At 41.0% G+C, this 17,080-nt stretch overlaps 1 protein-coding gene across 1 annotated transcript in view; it reads right to left on the bottom strand.

Annotated features, from left to right (window-relative positions):
- The window catches only part of kpna6 (karyopherin alpha 6 (importin alpha 7)), a 31,470-nt gene continuing 14,390 nt past the window's right edge, over positions 1–17,080 (bottom strand). The window contains exons 6-14 of the mRNA XM_041808283.1: positions 16,293–16,424; positions 14,495–14,583; positions 14,306–14,405; positions 12,229–12,392; positions 12,075–12,153; positions 9,295–9,420; positions 7,975–8,102; positions 7,361–7,545; positions 1–1,767 (exon numbers count right to left, since the gene is read on the bottom strand). Of these exons, the coding sequence (XP_041664217.1) occupies positions 1,580–1,767; positions 7,361–7,545; positions 7,975–8,102; positions 9,295–9,420; positions 12,075–12,153; positions 12,229–12,392; positions 14,306–14,405; positions 14,495–14,583; positions 16,293–16,424 (1,191 nt within the window). The 3' untranslated portion in view covers positions 1–1,579. The remainder of the gene's footprint in view (positions 1,768–7,360; positions 7,546–7,974; positions 8,103–9,294; positions 9,421–12,074; positions 12,154–12,228; positions 12,393–14,305; positions 14,406–14,494; positions 14,584–16,292; positions 16,425–17,080) is intronic.

Below are 17,080 nucleotides of genomic sequence, written 5' to 3'. Positions count from 1 at the left end.
GTGAAAAACTTTCTAACAGTCTAAATCCAGAATTCATTCACATGTAGATCTCAGTGTTTTCATGTTTTTACAGCAACCATAGTCCAACATTTCTAGGTGGATTTCACTTTACAGGGTCTTTAAGTCATGTGACGAGAAACAAACGACATTTTTCCAAAACTGTATGTACGCTCTCAAATTACTTTGAAATTAAATTGGACAGTCTGGATGAGCATGGAGAATGATCCTGATCAAACTGAACCAAGGGCCACATTTGAATAAATAAAGTGCTTCATTACAAACAACGATATGGCAGGGCACAAGCTGTGTTCAAAGTCTAATCAAAAAGAGGAAAACTAAAGAATTTCTCCGCTCAAATCATCTGAAAGGATCTTTGCTGAGGCTCATCCGTGTGTCTGCTGGTTCTATGCATCTTTTAGTCAAACACTTTAATCAAAAATACATCCGTCCTTGCAATCGTCTCTTGTCTGAGAGCCAAACTCTCTGAGCTACAAAGTCATGAGGAAAGAGCACAGACTTCTCTACCAGGCAAAGGATTATGGGTATTTACAACAAAACCTATATGCCACAAAATACCCATGCAAAATCATTAACAGCTGTTATTGCCACTTCCTCAAGATTATAGTGATACAGAATGGTAATAAATACATTTTACCAGCATACAAACACTAGCAGCTCCACTACATCAGCACTGCTAACACAACCAACCAAACTACCTGCAGCAGACTTCCTACTTTTAGCTCCAAAGTCTGGAAAATAAGCCTCAGTGAGTCTCCACTGGTTCCCACTGCTCTCTGCCATCAGTGACTGTGGGCAGGCTCATACAACACTACGCAGAAACCCAGCACATCTATCTGGAAGGCTGAGCTAACAGACAGAAACCTGGTTTAAATATCAGAGAAAAACAGTCCTGACTGTTTCCTCTGGATCCTCCTGGGGCTTGTTAGTAGAGAAAGTGGTTTTTACTCAGATCTGCAGCCCCTTGAATGCCTGTCAGTGTAGAAATTATTTTGGTTTGCTGCTGTTGCCGGCCCTTTAAACCTTTAATTCCATAGGCCAGGCTTTATTTCATCGCTATTTCACTTCATAATTCAAACACATTTGTGTCAAAACACAGCACACAATAAAGTTGGAACTCTAACTACACCAACCAAACCTCTATCCCTCTCTAGATCTTTTAAATACCGTACACTGTCCCGTCTTCAAAACATTTCCCAGAATGCATGAGAAGCCATTCCTTGATTTTGACACTTCTCCCACCTGCCCACAAAAACCGTCCTACTGCTAAACAATGGGGATTGACTGGGGAGGGGTCCCACCTCTGCAGGCATCAAGAGTCTTTGCCCCTGGGTGGAATCCTGTCTCTCTGGAAGGGTAGGAAAATACCTTTTTGTCCATCTGTTAAGCTTATAAAAAGAATAACAAGCATTGAAAAGGAGCAGATGAATCAGCGCTGGAGGTCATTAAGAACTAAGAAGATCTTGAAAGCGGGCAGAAAGTTGTGGGCTACTCAGACACCAGGGGCCCTCCTTAACCCAGGGAACAATTAAGTGGTGTTGTAGAGGAGAGGGGTGTCCGCTTATAGGTTGAAACCCTCCATCGGAGCCTCTTGCTGGGGGAAAAGGAACTGTTGGTTGGCTTGGTCAACCTGAGGGGCTAGAGCGCTGTCTTCATCCTCCACCCCAAAGTAGTGCTCAATTAGATCGAAGGCCTTCTGGTAGATCTCCTGGTTGTCGTGGCTCTGGAGGAACTCTATCTTGTCAAGACCTGGAAAAAAGTACATAAGATCATTGGTAACTTCAAACCTTTGATGTTTTTTTAATGATTTAAGACTTCAAAATACCATCAATCCTCAAATATAGACTTGCAGTTGATTAGCAACCAGGCCCCTTTTCACAGCCTGGGCCATAGTCTGCCTGGAAACAAGGACTAAAGACCTTTAAGAAGCCAGAGAAAGACCAAGAGTTCACATGCTGTACAGCAGCTTTAACGCTTTTTAAAAGTCATCTATTTTACTCAGCACAGCTTTTCTTCACTTCATGATAATGGTGAGAATGCATGATGTTACTCGACCAATCAAATCCAGGCTTGAACATGGAGACACGGAGGAGTCTGCAGACAGAACTATGGGAGAACAGAGGGAGTGCTGTGACGCGCTCTTAAAGTGGGGGTATTTTGTCTTTTTTCAAGGCTTTCCACCATCTCTCTGATACTCACATAGTAGCTTCACATGGTTTACAGCTCAAAAAACTCCTCATGTTTCTCACACTGGCGTCCTGAAAAACCCTTATTTTACCCTCCGTATGCAACGCTTCGTTTTCGCTGCTGTCTCTTTAACTCCCCCCGCTCCACGGACTTGCTTTCCTCCGACTGGCTGATTTTCCAGAGGCTGGCCGGCGGCAGGACTCAATCTTTTGTGTCCGCCCCTTCTGATGTGGCTATGTTGCTAGGCTAGTACTTGTAAACTTTGAATGAACCAGTCCGAATGAGTAAATTATGGCGAATTTTGATATGTGTTAGACCCAGAGTCTGACCCTGATAGTTTGGAGAGAGAGGGCGAAGGATAGAGCAGGACGTATCTGTTTGGTAAGTGTTTAACTACTGTGTTGCTAAATGCTCAAAGGCCTTGTGGGGGCGGTCTGTTCCACTTTGCCGGCAGCACGGACAAACCACGAACCAGCCAGGAGATCCTATTGTGATGACCTCATCAGTTTGCTCCATCGAAATCTTGTCTTGGAAGAACACTGGGAGAATCTCAGATTTTCAACGACCCGTTCTCAGCAGTTTACACGCTAATTCCAAGATTACTGCCGTATACGTTTATCTTGCCGTTTGAAAATTTGCATACGTGAAGTATGGACATCCAACATTGTGAGTTGATATTTATGTTTTAAAAACCAGAAAAGTATAATACCCCCTCTTTAAAGATTTATTTCCCCCGCAGCGTTTCACACCGGTGTGCCCTGTTTGTTCTAGGGCTGAACAATTACCGAAAACAATCTAATCTTTCCCCAATATTGCGGTTGTGCTTTAATATGCACAACCTTGAAATGTGTCACAGTATCAGTTTAATAAATCCAATTTTTGCAGCAGCAGAGATTTTATGCACATTATACAAATATTCAAGAGTCAATTTTTTCATAATGGTTTACAAAAATCCTCTTTTTTGTGTTTTATGTATGTTTTTCTTAATCAAAATGAGTGTCACGATATCATCATTTACTGAGCAACGATGCTTTTCATGATTTCTGCCACTGATGCCTCTATTCCAGGGGTTCTCAAACTTTTGGGGGCCAGGGGCCCCTTACAGGGCAGGAACTGTTCCAAGGACCCCCACATAACCCTCATGCTGACTAAACAGATGTTAACTTCCATCTGTACTCCTAGATGCTATTTTAAACTCTTCAACCTAAACACAAGCTCTGGTCCAGTTGAGTGTGGCTTCTTACTTTCTGCGATCCTTTGAGCAGCCAATCAGAATCCCTCTGTGCTTCTCTGAGGGTGTGGTCAGGTTCAGCATTCACGTTTTCTGGTGGATGTATTCCTCACTCTTTGGTCTGAATAAATTCTTAAACTCTGCATGCTTTGTTATCAGACAACGCTTTAGCTTGGTGGGCTTCATGGTTTCACATGAAGACACGTGTTGGCCTTCTGCTGCTGTTCTCACTGAAACCAAACTCCAGACAGCCTTCTGCTGCTGTTCTCACTGAAACCAAACTCCAGACAGCCTTCTGCTGCTGTTCTCACTGAAACCAAACTCCAGACGGCCTTCTGTCTCTGTTCTCACTAAAACCAAACTCCAGACAGCCTTCTGTCTCTGTTCTCACTGAAACCAAACTCCAGACAGCCTTCTGTCTCTGTTCTCAGTAAAACCAAACTCCAGACAGCCTTCTGTCTCTGTTCTCACTAAAACCAAACTCCAGACAGCCTTCTGTCTCTGTTCTCACTGAAACCAAACTCCAGACAGCCTTCTGTCTCTGTTCTCACTAAAACCAAACTCCAGACAGCCTTCTGTCTCTGTTCTCACTAAAACCAAACTCCAGACAGCCTTCTGTCTCTGTTCTCACTGAAACCAAACTCCAGACAGCCTTCTGTCTCTGTTCTCACTAAAACCAAACTCCAGACAGCCTTCTGTCTCTGTTCTCACTAAAACCAAACTCCAGACAGCCTTCTGTCTCTGTTCTCAGTAAAACCAAACTCCAGACAGCCTTCTGTCTCTGTTCTCACTAAAACCAAACTCCAGACGGCCTTCTGTCTCTGTTCTCACTAAAACCAAACTCCAGACAGCCTTCTGTCTCTGTTCTCAGTAAAACCAAACTCCAGACGGCCTTCTGCTGCTGTTCTCAGTAAAACCAAACTCCAGACGGCCTTCTGCTGCTGTTCTCAGTAAAACCAAACTCCAGACGGCCTTCTGCTGCTGTTCTCAGTAAAACCAAACTCCAGACGGCCTTCTGTCTCTGTTCTCAGTAAAACCAAACTCCAGACGGCCTTCTGTCTCTGTTCTCAGTAAAACCAAACTCCAGACGGCTGTCGTCAGTTTTTCAGTTTAGCTTCTTTGGGCTGAGCATCACTTGATGAAGCAGACACAGTTAAATGTTTACCCATCGTTGCTAACTGGACCTGCACGCCTCATGTCCTGAGCTAAGTGACTGATGCCTGAGGAGTGATGGATTTATATGATGTCACAATCATATCTGAGTTTTGATTGGCCAAAGCTGACTGATGTCAGAGTCCTTGGTTTAGTTTGGTTGTTTTATGGCGCTGTGGTCCTTCTATGTATTTATATGATTTTGAATGACATGACATTTCTGTAATCATTTATTTTGAATTATTTCATGGACCCCCAAGCTGTGGCTTGAACCACTGCTGCCTCTTTTCTATCAGGATTCTTTACAGCAGTAGTTAACACATTCTGTCAGGTGTAAAAACTTGATTGTGAACAGTCTGACTATTACAAAGCAGAGAACACTTTTTGTCAGGAAAGACATGTTAAAATAAGAGTGGGCTACACTTGTTTAAAGATGGAGACTTGGTAGTCCAGAGGTTAGAGGATTGGGTTAGTGTAGTCACAGGAGGGGTCTGGGAGTCTGCCTAGGAAACCTGGAGCATCCAACCCTGAATTCTGGAGGATATTTATTCAACAATTAGTGGAGGAAATCCCTTAGTGTTCATTTTTATTCATCATCACTGATTTTGTTTTACTGTTCCCTAAAAGCATGTGTTCTTGTTTGCTTGAATTTAACATTTTTAACAGGGCCATTGTAAAAATATTAAACTCAAATCACATGACAGAGGTATGTTACTGTTTCGATAACCAAAAATCAACGACTATCTACAGCTAACTTCACAATGAAACTGTTTTTTTAGATTGATCCTGGGGCTGGGCAATTAATCACAAATTAGATTAAATCACAATATAGCCTGCTGCAATTTACAAATCATAGAAGTTGCAATATTTTTAAACTTGAAATATGTCAAAATGGCAGTTCAACAATTCATTTTTGCAGCAGCTTTACAAGCTGAACCTCCTCCACCCCAGCCTCCTCCTTTATGGCTTCAAGCTTGTTGCATCCTCATATTCAGATTCATGCTGTGGATTAATTATGTCTGAAATAATTTCATTTGAAAAGTCAAAGCAGCTGCTTGACTAACCCAGGGAGCATCTTTGGAGCGGAGCCCTCTCTGCTGAGTTAAACTGTCGGCTACATCCATTTAGCATTGAAAGGGTTAAATGTATGATGAGTGTTCCTGACTGAATGTAGGTCATAATATGAATTGACTTATTGCTTGAATTTGTATGCATAAGTTGAGTAATCTAAAAATGATCACATCTTACATCGCAATCACAATATCGGGGGAAAAAATTGAAATGAGATTATTTTTTGCAAATCGTTCAGCCCTAACTGATCCACATTTAAAGTTGTATCAGTGCTAATTCTTCCCTCTTCCGGCATCAGAGACTGGTTTGATGGCTTTTCAGATGATGTTTCTCTTTTCTGCCTTTCAATTAATCTATCAATACACTGTGTTTATCGACTGGTCTACACCTCTCAGTATGTCAGAGGTCTTTAAACAGAAACGTGCTAAATTGCAGATTTGCTATTTTCACTAAAATGTAGAAAGCCACGACACTAAATATCAATGACAGAAGACACCCCAGCTCTTTATTCTACAGGGAGAGGGGAAGAGATGTGAACATACGGACAGCTAGAGAACTTGTAATGCCTACTGCACAGCTGTCAGACTAAGGTTCAAGGATCTCATTATCATCTCCGAGGGGCAGCCAGCAGAACCATACAATCTATTCATCAAACCACAGGAACGAAGGAAAAGTTCAAGCACATAAGAAACTATAGTAAAGGAAATGTTGCTGCCACTTTTTTCTACTAAAGAGCAGATTTAAAAAGTTTTAAAACGCTGCATTAAAAAAGGTTTTTGTAAAATGATGACAACTACACTGAACCTTTGAACTATCCCTTTTCTAACACAAGAAATAAGTATTATATTTTTATTATTTTAATGTGTTTAAGTATCAGATAAAAACTGCTGATACATAATTTTGGTCTCCACGTTACTGTTGAAATTATGATAGCTGCTTTTTACTACAGTATGGAACATTCTGACAGCCTCCTTCACATAAAGACCTGCTATCCCATACAGATCTGAGCGTTTAACGATTTATGACACGTGCTCTCAGAATGGCTTTGTTACTATAAAGCAGTGTTACTCAAACCTGCTCAACCAAAGAGCAAAACTGTTGAAAAATACCTTTGCAAGAGCCACAATCTAAGAGGTGATGCAAAAACAGCTTTAAGTACAATAACAATAAGTTTAAGGTTGCAAAAATTGGTCAAAAAGTAACAAAATGGGTGAAAAGGGGTGAGAATGGGAAGAAAAGAGACCAGAAAGTAGCAAAAAATGGGTGAGAAGTGACAAAAAATGAGTTAAAGGTGACATAAAATGATCCAAATATGGCAAAAAAATGAGTGAAAAGTGACTTAAATGGGCAAAAAGCAGTCAAGAATGTCAAAAATGGGCAAAAAATAGGAAACAATTGCTAGCTGGAATGGGTAAAAAGTGGTGAAAAAGGGTAAAAACAGGATATAGTGGCAATAAGAAGTGTCTAAAATGGGCAACAAAAGAGGAAACAAGTGATATTTAATGGCAAAAGGTAGCTTAAATGGGTGAAACTTGGCAGAAATGGTGAAAAAAGGGCAAACAGTTTCCTTTTTAAGGTTTTCTGGGGGAATATTATTTCAAATTAATACATAAAAGAGCTACATGTTGAGTATCACTGCTCTAAACCATCTTCTGTCAGCTTCGTTATACTGTTCCAAACATAAAACCCTTGACTCCGTACCATATGCCTCTTCAATGAGGCTGCAGTAGGGATTGACTCCACTGCCGTTGTTTTCCTGCTTGGCCTCTTGATCCCCCAGTCGAAGGATATTTTCCAGACCGTTTAGAGCTACCTGTACGATCTTAGAGTCCATCACTGTCAGTAGGTCGCACAGCGGCTTAATGCAGCCCAGGTTTACCAGATATCTACAAAAACACAGACACACATCTCAGGATCTGACTTTATTTGAAGGAATCACATTTTTTTAAGATTCTAGGGGGCAAAAGTGAGCTGCACTTATCTACAAAACACCTCATGTAACTTCCAATTTCTCCACTTTCTTTTTGTCTACAAAAAAATGGCAGTCATAGCGTTTAAAGGCCCTCCAAAACTACTCTGAGCTAAAAAATGCATAACCACTGCATCAGCTTCAGTAAGAGCCCTGTGATCGTTGCAGTTTGAGAAATGTTCAGCCATGCAAACATGGACTGTATTTGTAGCTAGTCCAGCATCCTTCAAACACTAAATGACAGTATTTATCTCAAACATTTTCATTAAATGTTTTACACTGGGCATGGCTTCACATGTTTGGCTTATTTCTGACCTGCCTCAGAGTCAGGGGGACAGACTCTGACCTGATCTGGTCTGGTGTTCCTCCAGAGGTGGCGTTAGTGATGGCCCAGGCTGCTTCTTTCCTTGTCCTGAACTCGGCTTTTTGTAGAATGTCAATCAGCACTGGAAAGATGTTTGCATCGATTACTGTCTGTTGGGAAGGACAACATTAAAAATCAGCAAATATCTCAAAAGCAGATTCAACACGTTTGTGGTAAATCCTCTTTTGCAAAAAAAGTAAAGTTTAGCATCTGGTTATATGAGGAATGGTCACAGAGATGTACTGCATGTTCATTTAACTGATGATGGGTCTTTAAAGTGTGATGCATGGACAAAGGGACACATCACTCTCAACATGTGCCCCTGAATCTTCCTGACTAGTCAGCTCTTATTGGACCAAACAGCTGGACTCTCACTGTCAGATGGGAAGAGGGGGAGGGAGGACACGAAGTTACAAGAACGACACAGAGAAGGTGGACAAAGCAACACTGTCTGATACTGTAACAGCAGCTGCTGCATCGATATCGATACCCATCCTCATCCTCAGTAGCCTGCTGGTGGTGAATTTTCCTGGACACTACCTGCTGTGATCACACTTCTTCATGCTGATATGGCACATTTTTCCACTATAATAAATGCATGTATTTCAATCGTTTCAGAAATGAGACCTCAAAGAGCCCTGGTGTTTCTGCACCGTTTCAACCCTGCAGAATACTAACAGCTGTAGCTTTGAGCCGCAGATGTGGGTCACTCTCTGGTCATCTGCACAGCATGTGTCAGAGGGAAGCGCCAACCTCAGGTCCAGAAAAATGAAGCTAATGCAGAAGTGATGAAAAATGCAATACGGCGAGTGTCCACTTGTGACTGGCAGCAGGATCACAGGATATGCTAAAAAGCCGTTTTACACTAGAAATAAACTGAATAAACACTACAGCCTGGTTCAGAAAAACAAACGTGACCAGTTTTTAAGTTTGGGACCAATTAGCATCAGTCAGTTGTGATTTATTTTGACCCTAAAATTGAACATCAAATAAATAAAGGGTAAAAAAGGTTTCTCATCTTATTGAAGTTTTTTGAGGACAAAACTGATATCATCCAAAATCTTTATCAAATATTACAGAGCAGGAAATGGTAGAAATTAGAATTGGTCAGTGGAATTCAAACCGTGAGTCTCTGCTTTACGTAACTCCTAAAACACCACATTGTTTAAAGAGAATTTATAGATTTGGCCTCTCATTCTTGCTCTCAGAGTGCACCAGTTTAATGATCTGACCGGTACCCTGTCTGCCTGGTCTGTAGTGTACTGTACAGCCATATGTGTAATAATAGAGTGTATTCATCACCTGGATTTGAGCTCGGTTTCCCGCTGTAATGTTGGAGATGGTCCAGCACGCCTCTTTGCGAATGGACTCTTTAGCACTGCTGAGAAGGTGCAGGAGACAGGGCAAAGCCGAGCAGTTCAACACCACCTACATTAAGGAACAGTTCAAGTTCAGCGTACAGGTCAAAATACACTTTGTGCATGATGCTGCATATTCAAAGACGACTTTTTAACTATAAGACAACATTAGAACATCTATGAGATTTGGGATTATTGCAGGATTGTCAGTCACAGAACTGAGCTGCTCCTGTCTGACAGGGACATACACAGACTCTGAGCACTGCTGTGGCTTTATGTGTGGCATGAAGTCATTTCAATTAGATATTTAGGACTCCCAGGTCAAGACCTACTTTCTTTTCCTGATAAATGTCCACCGTTGGGCCAGCAACTTGCCAAAGAGTTAGCATGACAAGATTTACAGCCATTGGGAAGATAAACTTGTCATAACACTCCACTACATAACCTTAAAAATATGCAGAGTTTAACACCCAGAATGCACCAGGCTCACTGCCTTCCAAAGCCACCCTCCCATAGAACATGTGCAGCCAGGGTTTCAGGTATGAATTCATATAAATACAAAGCAGAGAACTGAAAATCACCCTATCTACTGGGGCAGGGTAATTAATGGAATTTCAATTTCAAACAAGATTTCAGCTTCACACGGTTATGAAAGCAGGACGATCTAGATGGAGCAATTACCGAGAGCTTCAGCAGATGATTAAAAAGCAGCCACTGGTTCACAGAACAGCCAAATGTCCTCAGTAGAACCCGTTCTCAGAAGGAGGTGGACCTGGAACAGTTCTAAAGGACTTGAACTATGTGTTACACTGTTGTGGCTGCCTGACTGATCACATTTATTCACTTATTTGAAATTCATGCTCAAATATAGATAAAGTCAAAGTGCAATCATGTTAAATAATCCTGACATTAATAAAAACAATAATAATAAAATAATAACACATCACACTTAAATGGTGCTTTTTCGGACACTCAAAGACGCTTCACAAACAAAACAAAACAAAAGAACAAAGGGGCTCGAGAAAATAACACAATAATGATATTCTTCTCTCATACTCTGCATGATTGTAAAAACTGGAAGCCTTGGGTCAGAAGAGCCTCCTCCACAGTTTTCAGGGTACATGAGTGTGGGGCTTTCCTTACAGTTATAAAGAAGGTGAAACGCTGATCAGCTGCTTGAAAAATCACTGAATTTGCACTTAATATATATTTACATCAATTTGTATGGACTGTTAAATACGTCATTGCAAATATTAATTATACTAATTAAAACATGTTAACAGACAAGGACAAAAAGTCTAAATACTTCATTCTGTGTGTGATTAATCTAGAATTTATGACAGTTTGAATATTTTAATTTAATACTGAAAAAATGAAAAAAACATTGTCATGATATTCTAATCCATAGAGCTGCAGTAGTAGTTTATAATACCTACTGAGACGGACATCTGAGAGGGGTTTCTTCTAGGTACCTTCCAGTCCTCTGAAGCATTCAGTTAAATTATGAAGGATATAATAGACCCAGGCTATTCAATTGGAGGCCCTGGGGCCCGATCAGGCCCCAAAGTCATTTTAGTGGCCCTTTAAAGATCCAGTATGTGGAATTTCCGCCCCTAAAAATCTGTAAAAATTTAAAAAGTGACCATTCCTGTTTTATTTAATTTTTTTATCTGAGGTCTCACAGTATCTTAGATATTTCCTTAACCTCATTCTCTGTTCTAGTTCTGAGCATTGCTCCTTTAATGCAGGACTCACTGGTTGTACTGGCCAGGAAGCTAGGCTATACAGCGTAACAGATTCAGTTTCTCCCCGAAATGAGCAAGTTTTTGGTAAAAATGGGCCACAAAAAAATGCTGCCTCATATTAACGCACTACCAAATTTTTTGAAGTATCAACCCAGAAAGCCTCTGTATTTTTGTCACTATTTTACAGTGCAAGAGCACGCAGCCAAAGCATGCTGGGAAACCGTCCAATGTGACTGGATTAAAACAATTCTGCAAAGAAGAGTGGGCCAAAATTCCTCCACAGGGATGTGAAAGACTGGCTGACATATCACAAATGCTTGCAGTTGCTGCCACCAAAGGTGGAACAACCAGTTATAAAGACTAGGGGGCAATGCCTTTTTCCACAAAAATTAGGACGGGGGTGAACACATGTTCACGGAACCAAATCATGGTAGCGTGTTCTCTGCACTCTGTCTAACCTGGGGTCCCTGCCTTCTACAGCTGAGAGGAAGAATAGATACAGATGTATTGTTTTTAATCAGATTTACCCAAAGTTCAGAAATATCACAGACTTAGAATGTCCAAGGAAAACTAAATTACATTTACATACATCACAGATCTATTTTTGTTAGTTTCAGTCTAGTTTTAGTTATCACAGATCTATTTTAGTTAGTCTTAGTCTAGTTTTAGTTATGGAAAAAAGGCTGTTGATGAACCTTTTTAGTCATGTTTTAGTAAAATTAACACTGTGTCTAACAAAGTTGATTGATTTATTTTTTCTTCAGTCAGGGTTAGTGTTAAACTCTGGTTTACGCTCCATGGTTATCTCTGAGGCCTAAACTGCTGACAGACACACAGGTGAACAGTACACAGGTGTTTAGAGGATTTTTCTAGATTCTGGATGAGTAAATCATTGCAGGATGGGATTTTCTGTTAAAACACACTGCTTACACATGTAAATAAAGGTTGTTCACAGTAGCTTCACGGTTTTTGTACTCACCTGTGTTTGGATATCATCTCCAGTGACAATGTTTCCTACAGCTCTCAGGGCAGGTGATGCCACCTTATAGTCAGTATGCCTGCAAAGAAGGAAAAAATAAATATTTAAAGGCCAGTAAGTGTGATGAAGAAAAAAGACATCTAACTGTACTTACATGAGAAGTTCTACGAGGCGCCTGCATACCCCAGAGTCTATCACAGCTTGGATTTTATCATTGGGGCCGTCTGAGAGGTAGGACAGAGCCCAGCAGGCGTCTGCCAGCAGGTCTGGGTCACTGCTAAATAAAAGCCTGGACAGCACTGGTAAACAGGGAGACACCTAGAAGCCACACATTTCACTCATAGTTAGGGCAGAAAACAGCATCAACTGTAAATTAAACCCTAACTAGAACAGCGTGTAAATGTAGAACTGAACTGCCTGCCAGCCAAAAAGAAGTACGCACATCAGATTAGTGAATTAGAATAAACAACTCTGTCAGCTGGTCTGCTGCTGGTCAGTCGGTCATCCTCATCCTCATCAGCTGTGGTAAAATCCACATAACAGTCTGCCGGAGAAAACCTGACCAGCTAAACTGTTGGTTGGCCTTAACTGACAACCAGTTGTTGGAACTGCCTGTTATACAGACAGCAGCCCATTCATCATTTCTGTGCTTCTCTCACTATGGCTCAGATTGTATAAAAAAGGCTAAATGGTAAGGACGGAAGTGCCATGTGGGTGCTGAAAGACTGGCTCCTATTCCTGAGCTGAGGGCTGCCATTCCCATCACTTGATTGAGGCAGGACTCACTCTTATGAAGTGCTTTTTGTGTGCTGGCAGAATACAGCAGACATGGCGGGCAGTGTTTCATGTGTGCCTGAAGGTGTTGTGTCTCAACGACCAGTCTTCATGAAGGCATGTCCTCTGAATGCAGGCCAAGCTAAAATGTTTTTAGTGTGCACTTGAATGTGTCAAAGACTGAAGGATTGCCGTCTGGCGTCTGAATGCCTAAGTTAAATATGAATAGCTGTTGGTGCATCGTTCACACTTGCTGTCAGATCATTGCCTCAGATGTATTTTTTTATATCCTAACCCTGCTCTAAACTTCTCCACAGTTTTCTCCCTGACCTGTCTGGTGTGTTTCTTGGTCTTCATGGTGCTGTTTGCTCACTGATGTTCTCTAACATCCGTCTGAGGCTTTCACAGAACAGCTGTCTTTAGACTGAGATTAGATTACACACAGGTGGACTCTAGCTACTCATTAGGGCCTTCTGAGGGTGATCGGTTGCTCTGGATTTTAGTCATGGGTATCAGACTCCAGGGGGCTGAATACTTTTGCACACCACACTTTTCAGATTTTCATTTATAAAACATTATGAAAGCCATGTTTAATTTTCCTTTCACTTCACAATTATGCTCCACTTTATGTTCATCTATCACATGAAATCACAATAAAATATATTTATGTTTGTGGTTGTATAACATGAAGAAATGTGGAAAAGTTCCAGGGGGATGAATACTTCAACAGGACTCTGTACCTGCTGTTAAAACCAGTCTTCAGTTTTAAGAGTGGATTTTTAAGCCTGTAAAAGTAATGAAACTGAGATGGCTGATTCATTTCAGACAGTGACTGTGTAAACAGGTGATGTTCAGACTGAACTACTGCAATGAGAGCTTTATGAACATGGGCAGAGGGAAATGCTGTAGAAACAGAGGTGGTGTGTTCTGATAGTGATATCTGATTTTATGTTGATATCATGTTAAATCTGATCTCAAATTTAACCTCTCTCCCTGTGATTTACAGTCCACACATTAGGTAGTTGTATCTCTGACCTGAGCTCTCTTCTGTAACCTCTGATTAAGTTTATTCACAATTACACTCATGACATAGATGTGAAGACAGGAGGAGACAGGATGCCAATCTCATGAAATCCCAGAACACTCCAAAGCTAAAGACCGTCGACCAACCATTTAAAGATCAGCACACAGACCTGCTGTGACTTTTAATCACCCCCCCAAAAACGCTGGTCAAGCCTATCCAAGCGCACACACCCTGGGAGCGGCCTCCACAGTGCATTGTGAGTAATGACGCATTTGAACTCAGAGAGTAAATCTCTCTGGCTGTGTAGCACTGATTTAAAATAGAAGGTTTCCTCTTCCTATTACACTAACAGCCTTCTTCAGTGAAGAGTCTGCTTCTGCTTCACAGCAGCAAATTCCCATTTTCATGTTGATATAAGAAAAGGAGGAACTACCTTTTCAAAGGCAGGTGGAGGATTTTTTCCTCTGCAGAGATTAGAAAGAGCCCACACTGCATTTCTAGTCATGGTCAGTCTAGTGGATTTGGTCAAAAGCCTGAAAAACACAAAGACAAGCAAAACTCAGTACATGTGATAGTCCCAGAGAAAGAGTTTAGTCTTCTTAGGCAGAGAAGACGGGCTTACGATAAAAGGGGTGGAAGGATGCTGCAGTTCAACACGTAGTCCCTGCAAACAGCACTATCCCCTGCAATATTACCCAGCGCCCAAACAGCCTGTGGAAGAACAGAAGACACATCACAGCTGGGTAAAATCTGGACTTTCATCAAACCACGAGGACACGAAGATGAAGACGACAGCATTCCAGGAGGCTGTATAAAGTCTGAGTTACCTGCTCCTGGACCTCCTCAAAGTCAGAGTTCCTAGATCTATATATAAAGTCTGAGTTACCTGCTCCTGGACCTCCTCAAAGTCAGAGTTACTAGTTCTATATATAAAGTCTGAGTTACCTGCTCCTGGACCTCCTCAAAGTCAGAGTTACTAGTTCTATATATAAAGTCTGAGTTACCTGCTCCTGGAGCTCCTCACAGTCAGAGTTACTAGTTCTATATATAAAGTCTGAGTTACCTGCTCCTGGACCTCCTCAAAGTCAGAGTTACTAGTTCTATATATAAAGTCTGAGTTACCTGCTCCTGGACCTCCTCAAAGTCAGAGTTACTAGTTCTATATATAAAGTCTGAGTTACCTGCTCCTGGACCTCCTCAAAGTCAGAGTTCCTAGTTCTATATATAAAGTCTGAGTTACCTGCTCCTGGACCTCCTCAGAGTCAGAGTTACTAGTTCTATATATAAAGTCTGAGTTACCTGCTCCTGGACCTCCTCAAAGTCAGAGTTACTAGTTCTATATATAAAGTCTGAGTTACCTGCTCCTGGACGTCCTCAGAGTCAGAGTTACTAGTTCTATATATAAAGTCTGAGTTACCTGCTCCTGGACCTCCTCAGAGTCAGAGTTACTAGTTCTATATATAAAGTCTGAGTTACCTGCTCCTGGACCTCCTCAGAGTCAGAGTTACTAGTTCTATATATAAAGTCTGAGTTACCTGCTCCTGGACGTCCTCAGAGTCAGAGTTACTAGTTCTATATATAAAGTCTGAGTCACCTGCTCCTGGACCTCCTCAGAGTCAGAGTTACTAGTTCTATATATAAAGTCTGAGTTACCTGCTCCTGGACCTCCTCAGAGTCAGTGTTACTAGTTCTATATATAAAGTCTGAGTTACCTGCTCCTGGACCTCCTCAAAGTCAGAGTTGCTAGTTCTATATATAAAGTCTGAGTTACCTGCTCCTGGACCTCCTCAAAGTCAGAGTTACTAGTTCTATATATAAAGTCTGAGTTACCTGCTCCTGGACGTCCTCAGAGTCAGAGTTACTAGTTCTATATATAAAGTCTGAGTTACCTGCTCCTGGACCTCCTCAGAGTCAGAGTTACTAGTTCTATATATAAAGTCTGAGTTACCTGCTCCTGGACCTCCTCAGAGTCAGAGTTCCTAGTTCTATATATAAAGTCTGAGTTACCTGCTCCTGGACGTCCTCAGAGTCAGAGTTACTAGTTCTATATATAAAGTCTGAGTTACCTGCTCCTGGACCTCCTCAGAGTCAGAGTTACTAGTTCTATATATAAAGTCTGAGTTACCTGCTCCTGGACCTCCTCAGAGTCAGAGTTACTAGTTCTATATATAAAGTCTGAGTTACCTGCTCCTGGACCTCCTCAAAGTCAGAGTTACTAGTTCTATATATAAAGTCTGAGTTACCTGCTCCTGGACATCCTCAGAGTCAGAGTTACTAGTTCTATATATAAAGTCTGAGTTACCTGCTCCTGGACCTCCTCAGAGTCAGAGTTACTAGTTCTATATATAAAGTCTGAGTTACCTGCTCCTGGACGTCCTCAGAGTCAGAGTTCCTAGTTCTATATATAAAGTCTGAGTTACCTGCTCCTGGACGTCCTCAAAGTCAGAGTTTAGGAGTTCTATAAAGATGGGCACTGCTCCAGCTTCGATCACCGTCTTTGTCTGCATGGATGTACCTGATGCAATGTTGGTCAGTGCCCAAGCTGCTTCAAACTGAAACGGCATGAAAACATGATTTAACTTTTTTAATTCTAATTTTTTAACAACAGTCTGAAAATGTTTATTTTTTCATATCACAAATCTTTTCGATGTTTTTGAATTTTAATGCCACCAATAAACAGTTATTCACATGTAAACTGATCTATAGTACATTGGATTAGACAGATACAGTAGATATTCTACTCAAAGCTGAAACAATCTCACCAAAGTGGACCCTGATTACAGAAAATATGTGTGTGGTTGAGTTTGTGCTACTTCACTCACAGATTACACATGGGGGGTGTGTGACTGTGATGAGGTACATGATTATTATTCTAAATATGTAGATTTAAAACAAAAAGAAAGAAAAAAAAGACAGATTAAGTCTGTCATTCAGATTTTTAACCTCTTTGTTTACATTCAAACACTTTTTTCAGTCACTAACACCAAAGCAGAGGTGGAGAGTAACTAGTTACATTATCCAGATTTCTGTGACCACAAGCTTTTTGTACTTTGGAGTAGTTTTGAAAATCGCTACTTTTACTTTTACTTTTAAGAACATTCTGAGTGAAGTTTTGTACTTGATTATATTTTAAAAACATGGAATACTGAAAACAAACAAACAAACAAACAAACAAACAAACAAAAACAGTAAAAGCCACAACAAGATG

Source organism: Cheilinus undulatus, linkage group 16, assembly GCF_018320785.1.
Source record: "Cheilinus undulatus linkage group 16, ASM1832078v1, whole genome shotgun sequence".
NCBI classification, from domain to species: Eukaryota; Metazoa; Chordata; class Actinopteri; order Labriformes; family Labridae; genus Cheilinus; species Cheilinus undulatus.
The sequence above is the reverse complement of the archived record's forward strand: the minus strand, read 5'-3'. Positions and strand labels throughout refer to the sequence as shown.